The sequence below is a fragment of the Vitis vinifera genome, chromosome 17 (assembly GCF_030704535.1).
Source record: "Vitis vinifera cultivar Pinot Noir 40024 chromosome 17, ASM3070453v1".
In the NCBI taxonomy this organism is placed as follows: Eukaryota; Viridiplantae; Streptophyta; class Magnoliopsida; order Vitales; family Vitaceae; genus Vitis; species Vitis vinifera.
Genome location: NC_081821.1, coordinates 16,634,539 through 16,652,085, shown reverse-complemented (window position 1 = coordinate 16,652,085; position 17,547 = coordinate 16,634,539). Strand labels below are relative to the sequence as shown.

Sequence of the window (17,547 nt, the reverse complement as noted above, 5' to 3'; positions counted from 1 at the left end):
TCCAGTTTCAACTCCTTTCTCTATGCATTGTGACAATCAAGAGACCATTCACATTGCATCTAATCTTGTTTTCCATGAACGCCAGAAACATGTGGAAATTGATTGCCACTTCATTTGTGAAAACTTATTAGCTCGAGAAATTTCTACTCGCTATGTTTGCTCTATAAATCACTTGGCTGATGTTTTTACAAAAGCCCTTTCTAGAGCTGCGTTACAAAATGCTTTATCCAAGCTAGGCTTGATTAATATCTACACATTAGCTTAAGGGGGAGTGTTGAAGATATTGGTTTCTATCATCATATGGTTATTTAGTTATATGTTTATAATTTTATTTTATTTTATTTTATTTTATTTATAGATAAAGTTATCTTGTTGATAAAGTTATCAGATAGATAGGAAGTTATTAGTTAAGATAGAAAGCAGTTGTTGTTTTTATTTATATTTATATTTATATTTTTTATGTAATCTAGAACTCTATAAATCTCATATAAATATAAGGAGTTTCCGGCCAACCAAAGATATAGTGGACTGGATTTTTTCTTCACTGCCATGATTTACAACAGGTATTAGGATTTATAAGAAGTGAGTTAAAAGAAATTAGGGTTTAGGAATATAGTAGTGGGATTTAAGTTAGGACCAGGGTTTGGATTAGAGGAAAAAGGAAAATTGGAAAAGTAGTTCTTATTCTTCAAGTTTTACTACGAGCTTTTAGGAATTTTAGCTAGAAGAGAGATTGGTGGAGTTTTTTCATCAATTTTAATGCACAAATCTATAAAAAAAATCTCTAATTTACTATTCTATCATGTCTGTAGAAGTCTTTTGTTGTTCTTCTTGAACGCTATCAATCTTTTATTACAAAAACATAGTGCTAACCCTTCTAACTCAAGGGTAGAAAATATTCAATCAGTATATGAAATTTCTTGGTATGGAAAGAATTTCTGAACTCAAAATTAAGGTTATAGTCATTCCAAAAAAGAAAACAAGAGTGAGAAATTCTGAGAACTAAAGTGCAGCTGACTTGGATCACAGACAGTGAAGTTTATTAAAATGACTTAAAATTTATTCCTGGAAAAGATTTTCAATTGGTTTGAAATCCTAGGATGCTGTAAGGAAATAAGTTTTTCCATACCCCCTTTATAGTCTTGTTCCTTGTAGTGTGGCCTACATGGGCTCCCTCAAATTATTGTGCTATTTGATTGTAAAATTTGGAGGGGCTAGTGGGTATTATCTTCTTTTTTTTCTAGTTCCAGTCTCTTGCATTGTGTTGGACATTCATTTATGCAGTCTAGAAAATCTAAAAAAATTGCAATTTTACTTCTTTTCTTTAGTTTATTTGGCATGGATCTAAGGATTCAAGGAATTGCTCTTATATGTTAAACTTCTTTATGTTGGTCTTTTCCGTGGTGTCTGATACAGGTTCACCAAACTGCTAAAAGTCCTACCTCGGATCCTGCTGTTATTGAGCTAGAACTTGGTTTGGTAGACATATTTCTGAGCCTTTGCCGGTTTGAGTGGCAGGCTGGCTATCAGGAGTTGGCTACTGCTCTATTTCAAGCTGAAATTGAATATGGTTTGTTATGTCCTTGTCTATTTCTTTCTGAGCAGAGTAAACAAAGATTATTTGAGCATTTTTGGAATGGTGATGGTGCAAGAGTTGGAGAAGAAGGGGCCCTGGGTTGGTCCACATGGTTGGAAAAGGAGGAGGAAAACAGACAACAGGTTATGAAAGAGGAGACTGCGGATGAAAACGACAAAGGTGGGTGGACAGGTTGGTCAGAACCATTGTCAAAACAGAAGGAAATAAATCTGGAAAAAACCAGTATAAATCTGGAAAATGTAGCTGACAATGATGTGGATGTGGATGTGGAGGATCTTGAAGACAAATTAGAGACCAAAGACACAGAGCAGGAAGAAGACACAGAAGCTTTGATGAAAATGCTGGGCATTGATGTCAATGCTGAAGCCAATAATGAGGTTAAAGACACTTCAATCTGGACTAGATGGTCAGAAGAAGAGTCATCAAGGGACTGCAATCAGTGGATGCCTTTCCATACCAAATCTGGTTCTAACTCCTTTCCGCTTCCTTTTTTTTTTTTGGTCTAATATTATTTATTGTAAATGGTTATTGTGAACTTTGTTTTTCTGATAATATCATAATCAGCTGCAGTGAAGCTATATTTGAGCTAAGTATCATTCATCTTCCTCATAAATGTATCATAACAGATACTGAATTTGACTCTGAAACAGTTGGGCCTTCTCATATGGATGAATCTCCTGATAAACAATTGGATGAGCAACTTTTGGGAGTCATATTATTTGAAGATGTCAGTGAATACCTGTTCTCTTTAAGCTCAGGAGAGGCTCGCATATCTCTTCTATTCCACTTCATTGATTTTTTTGGTGGAAAGATACCTGAATGGTAAATGTCTATAGATACTGCATCTATTTGGTATTTTCTCATCTTGCTTTTTATTCAGCTTCACTTTCTCTCTAAGCTCATATCTATGCATTGTGAAATGGAGATTGTATGTCATGTGTGAGCCGACTTAAATATACTACCAGGTATGGAGGACATAGTAGGAAAGACTGAGTTAATGGCTGCACTGGATAACTTCATATATTTCAGAAACACAGCAAGAACAACCAAGGATCCAACACTATTAAGTTCCAGAAAAGCTGTATGGCTTTGGTTTTGTAAATCGGAAGAGATCCATTGGACAAATGATTGGTACTATTAGGGGGCAGTGAAGGTGAAATTGGAGCTTGGGACAAAGTTGTACATGATTGGCAGAGGCTTCGCTCCACTTCAGCTTTTATTCCTGCTAGTTTCTTCAGTTTTGCATTTAATGTGGTCATGTGAAAATGATAAAAGGATTGATGTCAACCACTTTATGGGTTCTATTTTACAATTTTAACATTTAAAAAACCTACTTGTTTTGATCAGGCTAATCATCCAATTGTTGTTTATTTGTGTCATATTCTTTGGCTTGGTGGAGTATTTATCAGGCTTGGAATGTTAGTGTTAGAGTGCTTGATATACATTGTGGGCCCAAATTCTACAAGCTTAAGCTTTTAGGAAAATCTGTTGTTCAACAGTTAGCACACTTAAAAGGCTTGAAAGAGGTATCATCTGGTACTTAGGAACATCTTGGTTGAAGGGGATCTTTCATCGTTATTGCTTTGTCGTCCTCAGAGAAGTGTGTACTGTTAGAAGTATTCTCATGGGATCCAGTGAATTGTAGACTTGTCAGGTTTTGTTGTGTCCACCTTCAGGTGGAGAACTAAATCAGTGAATCACAGACTTTTTAGCTAAAGTGGAGCCTTTTACAAAATGGAGTTTGTTAGGAACCTCTTGGGCTTCTAGATGTGCATAGAGGGGATTTTCTTTTTGCTTGTCATGTACATTCTGGAAGGGTTTACTTTTCTCCTGTTTTCCACTTCTTTATGAAGGTTTGTCATCCTTGTACTTCTTGAGTTACATATGGAATAAAAAGGAATGAGAAACCATAATGTGGCCACTACGTGGTTTGATATTCCAACTCATTTATCGTTTGCATTGATATCAACTTTTGGTACAACTCCAAATTCCCCTTTAGAGACTGTCTGTGAAGCCTAAAATTGCCTGACCAAACTATCGTTGCATGACTTGATCAGGAAATGATAAATATATGTCCATGTTGGACTGTTCATTTTTACTCTTTGAGGTCTTGATTCCTTTAGGAATTAGGAACATTTTGGAATTGCGCATTGCTCGGTACCCAGGACCAGAAGGGTGCCAATGTTATCTGTAGTGTGCATATCCTCCCTTTGATGGGCAAATAGGATTATATTAAGAGCACCAATCAAAGGCTTATCAAAAAAAAGAAGAAAAAAAAAAAGAAAAAAAAAAGCACCAATATGAAAAGGGGGCACATCTAGTGGAGAGTAAGTATCGAAGGTGCTTAAAAAGCAAAAAATGATACAACCAACATTCAGAATCACATTCTAATGACTTAGAGTTCAACCATTTAATGAAGTCTAGCAAGGATGGAAAACCAAATTGAAAACCATCTTGAAAAGGCCCCTGAGACCATTAGTATATGTTACAAATAAGGGAATCCTTAAGAGTTTGATTAGAGGGTTGCACCCCTTCTAAGGATTTTCGATTATGCTCCTGCCGAATTTTCTAGAATTGGCAGAGAGGGGCTGTTCTCTAAGCCTTGCTTCTATTCTTACCCACAAAATTCTTATGCTAACATGGTAACAAGTCCTTGACCAAAGAAGGGCGAACTGAAGGGATGCCATATAAAGAGAACAAAAGTGAAGTTGCCCCATAGCTTTCCCACGTTGGATGAGAAGATGGTTTGCTGATTCTTCTACATTTTTTACACATGTAACAATAACTTGCCAAAAACTGTCCTATTCTTTTAAGCTGATCCAATGTTAGGATCCCTTCCTATGCAGCCTCCCATGTGAAGAAACCCACTTTATCAGTAGCCCGAGAATCCCACACTACCTTTGAGGGGAAGAGCACTCTACATCCAGCTACGAAGCAGAATAGAAAGAAGTAAATGTTGTGCATATCATGTGTGCAATAGATAGCAGTAAATGTTGTGTGCTTTCTTTCTTGCTTTTGTTTAACTTGTTTGTTTGTCTATCATTGAATGAGTGGGATTCTTCTTCCTCTTCTCATGCAGGATGTGCACAAACAACTCAAGTTGGACTGAGAAAATCCTGAGCCTGGAGGCAGTGCCAGATTTCCTCTCAGAAAAATTGAGAAGGGTTAATGATGTTTTAACCAAAACTCAAACCAGCTCGTGTGGGTTCAGTTTGGAAGTTCTGCTGGGCAATGCACATGATGCTTCTAGGAGGATTGATATGATGAAATTTCTTCGCAATGCTATCTTACTTTGTTTAACTGCTTTTCCACGTAACCACATTTTGGAGGAAGCTGTTCTTGTTGCTGAAGATATGTTTCTTACAAAAATGAATTCTTGTAGCTGTTCAGTTACCCCATGCCGAGGTTTAGCAAAGGGCCTCTTAAAAAATGATCGACAGGTATTATTATATTTCACCCCTTATGAGCACATATCCACACACTTCATTTCTTCAATTGGGATATATTCTGATTGTGTAAAATATAATATAAGAATCTCAAATTATTAAAGGTCATTGGCTATTGGCAATGCTATCATGGATGGTGGTCTATCAGAGTTTGAATTGCCATATTCATTGCTTTTAACTGATCTTTTCTAACTATTAAGGTTCTTTTAACATCTCTTTCCCTTTAAATGGTAATGCTATAAGTCATTTTATGTCTCTTATGCGTATAAACTGTCTTTTGGGTTTCAAAATTTTCTTCTTCTTTGTATCATCTCTTACTTTGTCTTTTCTATTAAAATATTGAAATATTAGTATGGGATTTCTAGGAGTTATTTTGGGTACATGCTTAAAATGTAAGTAATTAACTAGTGGAAAAGTAACAAGCCCGTCAAGAAATTCTTCAACTCCCGAAGGTTCATTTAAAAAACTACTTCATGTTGAGTTGTCATTAAGAAAGAAAGTTTTAGCCTTTTAGGCAATAAAGACCACTAATTTAGAGACTAATCCCTACCAATGTTATCATATTTATGTCTTATGGTGAGATGGTTGTTCTCGTTTGACTCGAACACCCCCATTTTAGAGTCCTCCCAATTCCTTCAACCAAAAGATTGTGGTTCTCGCATATTCAGAATCTTTGTGTCTGTTTTGTACATGACAATGAACATTATCCATAGTTTGATCCATTTCCAAGTTCTGTCATTGTGGATGGTTCCTTTGAGGTCCAGTAGCTGGGGAATTGGTTTCCTCGGTTCAAAAGATGCTTGCTTGAATTCCAAATGTTTGTTTCTTTGAATTTGAATGACCCCAAAGTCTTTGTCTGGCGGTTTTGTACATGAGAATGAACATTATCCTTAACTTGATCCAATTCCATGTTCCATCATTTTGGGTGGTTCCTTTGAGTCCCTCTAGCTTGTTGTTGGTTTCTTCAGTTCAGAAGTGCTTGTTTGAATTCCAAATGTTTGTTTCTTTGAATTTGAATGACCTTACTATGAATTCCTCTTCTCCTATTTGTTATGACTTCCATAACTAATGGAAACATCAAGCTGCAAGCGAAGAAACCACTGGGCAGTTAATTTTATAGATACCACTCACATGAACATCTTGCTAGTTAAGAAGCTGCCAGCTTTGAAGGTGGACCTAAAAAAGGTGGAACTAAGAGGCTTTTGGCAATGTATATATTAAGAAAGAAGCTGATTTGGAGAAGATTAAGATGTTGGGGTAGTTTAGAAAGGGAAGGGCTTTTATCAGAGGAGGATAAGAAGAATAAAAAAATGGTAAAAGATTAATGTAGTCACTTAGCCATTTTGGAAGTTTCATGGAGGCGAAAATCGAGTGCTATTTGGCTGAAAGAAGGGGATAATAATTTAAAATTCTTTCATTGTATGGCTAATGCACACCAAAATGACAATTATATTAGTAGACTCAAAGTTAAAGGGGTCTGGGTGACTAAGTTTACAAATTCAAAGGTTGGAATTTATTCCCGTTTTAAGTCCATGTTTGAAAATTCCCCAAGCTAGAACACCAGATGTTGTAGGAGAATTCTTTAAGTGCATTGATAGCTTGGATAGAGAAAGATTAGAGATGCCATTTAAAGAGGTAGAGTGATGAATGCTCTATCAGAGATGACAGGTTATAATGCTCCAGGCCTCAATGGATTTACTATGGGTTTTTTGGAAATTTTGTTGGCTATAGTAGGAAGGGAAGTGATGCAACTTTTCGAGGAATTCCATTCAAATGAATTTGTTGAATGCAGCCGAAATGTTATGTTTATGGTTCTTATTCCAACATAAGGTGGGGTGGACAACATTAAGGAGTTTCAACCAATCAGTCTAGTAGACAACTGTTATGAGTTCTTAGCAAAAGTTTTGGCAAATAGGCTAAAAAGGTAGTGGGAAAGGTGGTGTTCATGTATTAAAATGCCTTTGTGGTAGGAAGACAAATCCTTGATGTTGCTTTAATAGCCAATGAGGCCATTGATTCAAGGAAGAGAAACTCAAGATTGGGCCTAGTTTGCAAGTTGGATATAGAAAAAACTTTTGATCATGTAATTTGTTGAATGCCCAATGTCCTTATTTGGCTTTATTGATTGGATGAGTTCTTAGTGAGGGAGAGAGTAGTTTTTTGTCGTCCACTTTCCTTTTTTATAATGCCTTTTGCCTACCATTATATGCATCTTGTCTACTTTGGTGCACTCTTTTTGTCACTTTTTATTTGATACCATCTTCATTTACCTATTAAAAAGGAAAAAAAAAAAACTTCTGTTCATGTAAAAAGGAAGTTCATCTGCTCTCTGTTATAGAAATGATGGGATTGGTTTGATCATAAATGGAGAAGACAGGTTCATTTTTGCACTTCTACTATGAGATTATCCATCCTTGTTAATGGCACCCCCACTGATTTTTTTTTTAGAGCTTTAGAAGGTTGTGACAGGGTGATCTGCCCTCTCCTGATCTATTTGTGCTGCTAATTCTGAAAGTTCTCAGTTTTCTCATTGCCAGAACATGACAAGATGGGTTTATATGAGGTTTTGAGGTAGAGGGTAGAGGGGAAGGAAGGATGAATATTTCTCATTTATTGTTTGTTGATGACACTCTTATCTTCTTTGGGAATGATGAGGAAGAGATGAGATACTAGAGATGGATTGCCATCTGCTTTGAAATTGTGTCAGGCTTGAATACAAACCTTCAAAGAAGTGAGATGGTTCCTATGGTAGAAGTGATGGGGTGGACAGATTGGCCTCTTTATTTGGTGTAAGGTTGAGTCTTCCTTCCTCATAGCTTTCCTTGCTCATAATTCTTGTGCATTGTGGGATTCAGTAGACGAGAGATTAAAAAAAAAAAAAGCAGCCTCTTGGAAGAAGCAATATATGTATAGGGAACGTGGGGGGGAGCAGTGGAAGAGGAGGCTCTCTCTTCTAAAAGTACACTATTGAGCCTTCCCATCTACTTCATGTCCCTTTTTCCAATTCTAAGAGGGGTATAGATTGGAACAAATTCAGAAGGATTTTCTATGGGATAGTCATCTAGAAGGAAGGAAAATGCGTCTAGTGAGATGGAGTATTGTTTGTAAGGATAAGAAGTATGGAGGTTTGGGAATTAGGAGGCTCAAGGTATTCAACCTTGCCTTACTAGGTAAATGGTTGTGGTAGTTTGCCAATGAGCATGGCATTTTGTGGAGAGAGTCCATTCAAAGTGGTCTTCCTATTGCTTTTCTGTTTTGCTTCTGACAAGAATGCTACTGTATCCAATTTGTGTGAAGGGAAAAGGAATGGAGGACATTGGTCCATTCAGTCCAAAGGCAATTCCAGGATTGAGAAATGGATGTGGTGGTTCACTTCTTCAAGCTTATTCATTCAGTGGGAATGTAATGAGTAGGGATGGACAACTTACAATGGTTAGAAGATGAGAAAGGAAATTTCTGTGTTAGGTCCTACTAGTTCTTCATGTGGAGGACGTAGAGAGATGTTACCAACCAAGGAAATTTTGAGGTCTCATGCCCTGTTAAGAACCTGTTTTTTTTTTTTTTTTTTTTTCTGCATGGGAAGTAGTTCGGGGGAAGATCCTAACCATAGATATCCTCATGAGAAGAGGGTGGATAATGGTAAAAGATGTAGCCTTCACAAAGACAGCGAAGAAACAAGTCATATTCTAATTCATCGTAACAAGACTAAAAAGATGTCAAATCTTACTTCAGCAATCTTGGTTTGAAATGGGTGTTTCCAAACACAGTGAAAAACCTTCTCCTAGGGTGGAAGGCCAAGGGGATGGAGAAAAGGCAAAGGAATGTATGATGCATGGGTCCCTTATGTTTAGTTTGGTGCATTTGGAAAGAGGGTAATTAAAGGATATTCTGTGAGGAAGAGATTCCAGATCAAAGACTGAAGGATGCTTTTTTGAAATCCCTTTTGTAGTGGTCTCGTGATGCAATGGGGATGTAGATTGCCACAATGTTGGAGTTTTTTAGACAGCCTAAATTGTGAATAGATAGGATTTTATGTGGGCTATCTTGTTCAGTAGCTTTTCTGTTTTTTGCCTTTTGTATTCTACCGGTGTACATTGGGGGTGCCTTTCTTTGATAGGTGCTATTCTATAAATATATTTTCTATTTGCCTATAAAAAAAAACTTGCACGAACAATCTTGTATGTGTAAGAGAGATAGAAGTAGCAGAGGGAGGGACTATTGTGTGTGTGTTAGAGAGAGAGAGAGAGTAGAATTTGTATATATGTGCTTTAATACATACCTAATGTTTCCTCTAAATTATTATAGCTGGTTGTTGAATATTGAATGCCACTATTCTGCAGACACTCTGGGCCTAACTCTGGGATTAGAATATTCCTGATTTTGTCTCTTTCCAAATTTGTTAATCACAGGATCTGTTGCTATGTGGAGTTTATGCACGAAGAGAGGCCATTTTTGGGAATATTGATCATGCAAGAAGGGTGTTTGACATGGCATTATCATCTATTGAGAGCCTTCCAGCGGTAAATTTGTGTGTTTGGTGTTTTTTCCTTACAATACTGTCTCTATTCGATTAATCATGATTTCTGTAAGAGCTGAATGTGAATGCTGAATTTTGCTTATGTTAGAAAAAATTCTTATTTTATTATGTTATATAGTTGCTAGCATAATGGGGAGACTTTTCTATAATTGTTTCATTATAGGATTGGAATGACTTTACTTCATTGCTTACCAACTTGGATCATTTACCCACCATCTAAAAGTTTGCATTTACTTAATTTATATTCATTCCATTTATACCATTTTTGTAGTGACATGTAATCTCATATATAAAGATTCTGTTTACTTTAGGATTAAATCTCATATGTAATTGGATTTGGCTTAATAATTTGCAGTTTGCTAAATAGCTTAACCTTGAAAGCAAAAGTTGGAAGTTCAAAAGGTTTCACTTGTTATCCTGCAATTGAAACTTGCATTACCTGCCCAGTTTAATGTAAAAATTGTGTTTCTGTGACACCTTTTTTGGCAAATAATAATCTAAATAAAAATTTGCTAATAACTTGCAAGAGAGGTGTTCAAGGTCAGGAGGGAATTTGAACCTTTGCCATGGGAACAACCTCTTATAAACCTTGGTGAGATGCTAACAAACCTCCTTGGCTTAGTTGTTTCCTCTCAATTTTCATTTTCATTTCTGGTTTTCAATAATATGCTGTGCAAGTATTCTCTTGATTTTTCTATGTTAGAGGGCAAAAGAAGTACTTCCCAGATTTGTATGGTTGGCGCTTTGAGTGACATGAAACTACTTCTCTCCTTGGGTGTGTTTATAAACACATTTTGATGCAATAGCACAGCTGTATCATTTGATTTACTAGTGTCCTGGAAATGACTCAACCTCATTATCTGACATACCTTAATGGTTGATGTAGTTGCATTTGTTTTTGTTCTTTTGTGGGAATGGAACTATCGAGAATCTAGGAATATTGTTCTTATTTTTAGGAAAAAGGATAAAATTTGATATTTATTTTTAAATTCAGATTTAGTTAGGATTTTTTAGTTAGTTTCCTGTTCTATTTTTTAGGAAGTTCCTGTTTTTTTTTATCTGGAGGAGTCTCTATATGAACTTATATTGTATCCTTTGTGTATTATTCAGAAAAGAGGATTAATAAAAATTTATTTTCCTCAAAACCTACATGGTATCAGAGCATAGGTTCTTTATCAAATAATTCCCGTGGTGAAGATGACTATGACTAGGGCCAATAAAAATTCATCCTCAGTTACAACAGAGAATGACCTAACAAATCCTGTTGTTTCCCCAAATGGACCTGATATCTCATCATTTAGTTCTACCCTTCAATTAACAATTCATAAATTGAATGGTAAGAATTATTTAGAATGTGCCCAGACTATGAAGCTAGCAATCGATGGAAGAGGAAAGCTATGACACTTAACTGGTGAGGTGAAGAAACCAGCTGCAGATGATCCAAAGTTGGCAACATGGAAATTCGAAAATTTCATGATAACAACCTAGCTTATCAACTCAATGGAGCTAAAAATAGGGAAGCTCTATCTCTTCATAAAAACTGCCAAGGAAGTGTGGAAGGCAGTCCGAGAACATACTCAAATCTGGAAAATTCTGCTTTGATATTTGATTTAATATCTAAATTGTGGCAATCCAAACAAGGGGATTGTGGTGTGACTGAGTATTATAATGAGATGCTGATTTTACGGTAGAAGTTGGATTTGTGTTATGGAGAGGAATGAGAAAACCCAAGGGATATGGTGTGAGGTACATGAATCGAGTAGAGAATGATAGGGTCTTTTTTTCTTGGCGGGACTTACCAAATACCTTAATGATGTGAGAGATTGAAGTGAGAGGTTGAATCATGCATTACATAGTTGTGTTGATATTTTTTTTTATCTAAACAAAGATTTTGATTTATTAAATGATAAATACAAGCATGGCGAACAATCCTTTGAAGATGTACAATTGTAAGTTAAAAGGTAATGGAATATCATGCACCATAAAAAAACTAGGCTATCCTCACAAGGGAAAAAAATGCACTAAGGCCATGTTTGGTTAGTTGGATATAGCATGGGATAGGATAAGAGAGGAGATATTATATCGTATCCCATCCCAAGTTTGGTTGATGGTGAGATAGGATAAGTTATCCCATCACTTATCCTATCCTATGTTCAACTAAACATGGGATAGGATAAGTGGTGCGATATATTATCCATGCTCTTTTTTTTATTCCTTCTACATGGGATATGGTAATTCCATGCCAAGATATGGGATATGTATATCCCATGTATCATAAGTTTATTTATTTTTATCAATTTTTTTTAAAATTGTTTTATATACTCATTTTGCAAAATAATTTTTTCTATTATAAATTAAATTTATAGTTAAAAAAGAAAAACTAAAAAAAAAATTTATAAACTAATATTAATATATATTTTTATATATTGAATAACATAATATAAATTTTATTTATTTATAAAGTTTAAATATTTTAATCATTAATATTATTAAATATAAGAGAAATTTCAATTTTTTAAATAGAAAATATTGGAATGTGATATAATTTTTATTTAAACATTGAAAATAATATATATTTCATATTATTTTTTTATTCATTTCATTTCACAAATTAAATATAAATATAATATAACATAACATATTCCATTGGATACGCTACCTTAAAATATCATGTTCATAGGATATGTATGTTCAAGGATATTATATCCCATTGGAAATCATATCTTCAGATATATATTTTCTATCTAATGGAATATGATATCCTAGGATATACATGCCTATCAAAAAAAAAAAAAAAAAATCCTAGGATATACATATCCTACATATCCTTTCCTGCTAACCAAACATAGCCTAAAGGGGTAAGAAAATCTCCAACAAAGGAAACCAAGTGCTTTGCTCATTGTTTGGCTAATATGACTTGATTAATTGAATGAGGAACCCAAGAGAAGGAGCAACGTAGCTCACTAGGATCATCTATGATTTTGTACATCTAGTTGTCAAACATCCATAAGCCTCTCTCCTTGTTAGATGTCGAAGATATTATAGTAGCAAAATCTCCCTCTACAATTAGATTGAATGGGCACAAAGCTTTGGCATGCAGAAAGGATACCTAAACAATCATAACTTTCTTCTTTGGCCTGCTTGAGTTGCAAACACTCTTCCAATCTAGCATTTAAATATACAAAGGGATTTCCGCAAAAAGGTTTAGTGATTGAGGCCCAAAGGGAGGAGAAAATGTTAATCTAATCCCAAATGGCATATGCTAATCTCTATCTATCCTCAAATATAATAACATTCCTCTCCAACCATATAAACCAAATCGAGGATAATACAACCACTTGCTAGGGAGGTTCCCTTTTGGAAGGCTACCAAAGACCTTAAAGGAGATTCCCAACATCTGTCTCTAGGTGGTGTTCATATGAGATTGACTAAGCTAAACATTCCATTCCAAAGTTCTAGTGTCTTTAAACAAATAACACATTGATTTGGGTTGAGAACTTTGTAGGATCTCCTTAATTTAGGCATGTTGTGATTATTAACCTTCTTATTAGCCATAAGCCAAGTAAAAAGTCTTCACCTTGGGTGGAGCTTTTGAGTTCTAGATTAACTTAGCTGGAGTAAATGAGGTCAAGATAGGAGAGTGTTTGTGTCAATACTTGTTCTTATGCTTCATTATCACTTCACTTGTGCCTTTGCGTTTCAACATTTAGGTATTGTTGCTTACTCCAAGTAAATCCAAGTACCTTGGATGCTTATGGAATGTGGTTATTTGTTATAGCAATTACTAAGAGGGTTTCTCTTACTTCATTCTAGGTAGAGGTGTCTATGCACTTGAAATGAATTATCACTTAGATCTTGTCATGAAAAGGGTTATCTTCTTTTAAAGTATCTATGACTTCATGAGCTCCTATACCATCTCAAAGGTGTCACGTTTGACACAACACGTTGATGCTAATATACCTACTCAAGTTAGGAGCAATGTTTAGGGGGTTTGATACAAACTTGGTCTCATGGTAGTGATGAAACTGGCTTTCCTATCACCGATTATTTTGGTAATTGGTTTGATGGTCCTGGTTGGTAGTTAGAGTTATAGGCTCATTGACTTGTGTTATGTCTGTTTTATGCAAAATGATAGGGATGTGAGACCATCATGCCTTTAGGACCTGTGGCATCATAGCTACTCAAGTCAGGAGCGAGGTTTAGGGGCTCTAATACAAACTTAGCTCATGTTAGTGATGAAACTGGCTTTCCTATCATCGAGTATTTAGTAATTGGTTTGAGAGTCTTGGTTTAGTAGTTAAGAGTTATAGGCTCATTGCCATCCATTAAGCTTTTTTTAGACAAAATGAGAAGGATGAGAGGCCATAATGCCTTTAGAACATTTGACATTGGTAGAAGTTTCCATTTCATTATAGAAAAATTAACAATATGGAAGTTAACCGTTCAAAACATTATAAACAGAAAATCTCAGAAGGAACTATAGAAAAATCTTGTATTTTTTAACTCTCCCAGATTCTCCAAGCTTTCCTTGAACTTGAGAATGTCTCCTCATACCAAACCAATGCTATTCTCTCCAACTTCCCCTCTCATACTCCTCTCTACTTCTCTCTTTAACTTAAATTCCTAAACTTACAATGTGGCTGGCCTCCTTTAATTAAGAGCCTCACTTAATCAATGTGTCCATGTTATGTTGTGTCTGTATCCAATCATGTGCTACACAGATAAGAATTGGTTTGAGGGGTGAGTAGGGAAGGACTTAAGATAAGGTTGAGGGAGCAGTTCCTGTAGGAAATCAGTCATTGATCTCAAGGAAATCAACTACCGATCTCAAGGAAATCAGTCACTAATCTTAAGGAAATCAACAAGCTGGGCAAGAAGGATATTTTAGTACCAACTTGAGGGGGAGTGTTGGAAATTAGTCACTAATCTCAAGAAAATTAGCCATTGATCTCAAGGAAATTAGTCACTGATCTCAATGAAATTAGTCATTGATCTTAAGGAAATCAACCACTGATATCAAAGAAATCAACCATTAATCTCACCCTTGATTGATGGAAATCATCTACCGATTTCACCCTTGATTCCAGAGGTTAATCAGCTATCTTTGACTAGTCTTAAGACCATTTTAGGAAGTTCTTTTATTTAGTCAACTTTGTAATTAGGCTGACAAATATTTGTAGCATTGATTTAGGAAGTTTATGTTTTTCTTTTCTTATATTATTTCTTCTATATAAATATATATACTCTACTGTGAATGATGTAACAATTTTCAATCGGATTCTAAACCAATAATTCCATCAAATGTTGGGATTACATCTGCAACTCCACCCTCACTTAGAGAAGTTTAAATTAATTACTCAAAATTTCAGGATGGAAGTGATTGCGAGAATCCAAGAGGGGCAAAAGAGAGGTTCTTGTTCAAGTAGATAATTTGATTAATTTCATTAGAATTTAATTTCAAATATTTAAAATGGTTGTTGGTAAGTTTGTTTGAGAATGTATGTATATTTTATTGATCTCCTTGCCCATCAAATCTATATAATTCTCCTTCTCTATGTGTTTTTTGGGGGAATGATTATGTTCTGTCTTCCACACTACGGTTTCTGCAAATTTGTCATCAAGACTCTTTGGAATAAACTTTGGTCTTACAATTACATCTGATCTTTTTCCATAGCTTTGATTCTTTTGCATATTTTTCCTTTATGATGGAACTTAAACCATTGGAGAAGTTAAAATCAGAAATCGGTTAGTTTTGATTGATACTTTTTTTTTTATTATTCTATTGTTCTATCCTTATGATTTGAATCCGAAGTTTGAGTTTCCAACTGAACACTCGTGCTTTTGTTATTTGGCTATTGTGTTGTACTTATTTATTTGAATTTTATTAAGCAGGATCTTCAGTTGAATGCACCTCTTATATATTTCTGGTATGCTGAGACAGAGCTTTCCAACAGTTCTGGCAACAGCTCAGAGTCATTGAAGCGGGCAATACACATCCTATCCTGTTTGGGAAGTGGTGTTTCATATAATCCATTTAAATGTCAGCCATCAAGTCCGCAACTCCTTAGAGCCCACCAAGGGTTCAAAGAACGAATCAGGATGCTGCGAACAACATGGGCACGTGGCATTATAAATGATAGTTCTACTGCTCTCATTTGTTCAGCTGCTTTGTTTGAAGAGTTGACTACTGGATGGGTTGCTGCCGTTGAAGTTTTAGATCATGCTTTTTCCATGGTTCTTCCAGGTCATTTATCTTTTTACTTACAAATGAACTAAGGTTTCATTTAGTATGTCAAGTAAAACATATAAATATTTACCCTAGAGGTTCCATTACTACTATATAAATAAAAATTTAGTGGTGTTTTGTTGTCTTCTCTATCTTGCAAGTGAAAATCTTTTTGCAATCAGAAGACATAAGACTAGCTGTGTTCCTCTGAGACTACTCTATGGATTTTAAGCTTGACTATGCCCATGTATTACACTTGGTTGGGATTTTAGGGGTTGTTGTAGGTGCTAAGGCTATATGACACATTAAGGTACAAAGGTTTCCTGGAGACTGGCTGCAAGGCACAACTGAAGATGAGAGCCTGATAGAAGGAAACAGTGATCATATATTTAATATTTTGTGAAATTAAATAATACTACTAGGCATAACCCTCGTCTAAAGGGTCAAAGAATTGAATCTTTGCAGCACCCATAAGGGTCAAAACAACGTAAATTTTTTTTTTTTGATTGGAAACGACACATAGATATATTGAAAGAAAAAGAAGAAGTTATCCAAAGCTGACTCAAACACCCTGTCAAATTATATTGAAATTATAATTAGTCTGGTTCTTATATAACTAACATTATGCCACATTAGATGAGTTACATTTTTTACATAATATACTATCAAATATAAAAAGGCGAACCTCATGCTTAGGCAAGACAGACAACATTGTGCAAAGTCAATGTAGAAGAATATTGCACACATACACAAAACAGTTTTAGTAAAAGAATATAGGAAAAGCTTTGCAAAGTGACTTCAGTAAAGACATTTTGCTAAATAATTTAAAAAAAAAATATTTTATTGGAAGTTGCAAATCAAACTGAAAGACTTCAAAACCTAAATTTACTGTTGGAGAAACACAAAGAGAGGAATGGGAGGATTTTTTAAGACCGGTGGGGGACTTTTAAGGCATTGTGGGATTTAGTTTATTTCCTTTCATCTCTTTAGACATCACTTTGTGCGACATTTGAGGGTAGTCTGAGTATTAAACTGCTAAATTGGAATTTAGTGTATAGATCTACTAGGCCATTTAGGGGACACTACACATTTGGATTCCTCCTTCAGTGGGTGTTGTGAAGTTGAACTTTGATGGATGTTTTGTGGGTATTATTCCAAGGCAACTAGGAAATAGAGAAACACTCACGGATCATCTTGGAATATTGGTATGCACATTTGCAAAAAATGTTGAGAGGCTAGTCATTGAAGCAGAGACTTAGCTTTGCTTGAAGGTGGCCAAAGCTAAAGGTCTCTCCAATCTCGTAGTAGAGGGAGATTCAGCCATACTCATATCTTGGGTGAATAAGAAAAAAAGAGATCCATGGAAGTTAGATGGATGGTTCCACCAAATCTTTGATATTGCCTCAGAGTTGGAGTGCCTTTTTGTTGGATTCTTTGTGAAGCTAATCAAGTGGCAGATTTGTTATCAAAGAGAGGAGTGAAAGATTTGACATCCTTTGTGGGGGATTTTCTGCCTTCATGAGGAATTGGTTTTATAGTTGTAACCTCTATTGCTTTTTGATCAAGGTGTTGTAATTTAATTATAAGGGAAGGATTTCTCATCTTTCCTTGTATGTAATTGTTTCTTGGCAATGAATTGTTTTTTTTCTTATAGAAAAAAATAGTATTTGAGAAAAGAACCTAAACAGGAGTTTTGAACAAGAAGAGGAGAGACTACCATGATTTGGAACAAGGAAAGAGT

At 35.4% G+C, this 17,547-nt stretch overlaps 1 protein-coding gene across 1 annotated transcript in view; it reads left to right on the top strand.

The window, feature by feature from the left end:
• The window catches only part of LOC100255247 (uncharacterized), a 58,445-nt gene that overhangs the window by 16,741 nt on the left and 24,157 nt on the right, over positions 1–17,547 (top strand). The window contains exons 3-7 of the mRNA XM_010665601.3: positions 1,417–2,062; positions 2,248–2,419; positions 4,677–5,037; positions 9,453–9,563; positions 15,473–15,824. Of these exons, the coding sequence (XP_010663903.1) occupies positions 1,417–2,062; positions 2,248–2,419; positions 4,677–5,037; positions 9,453–9,563; positions 15,473–15,824 (1,642 nt within the window). The remainder of the gene's footprint in view (positions 1–1,416; positions 2,063–2,247; positions 2,420–4,676; positions 5,038–9,452; positions 9,564–15,472; positions 15,825–17,547) is intronic.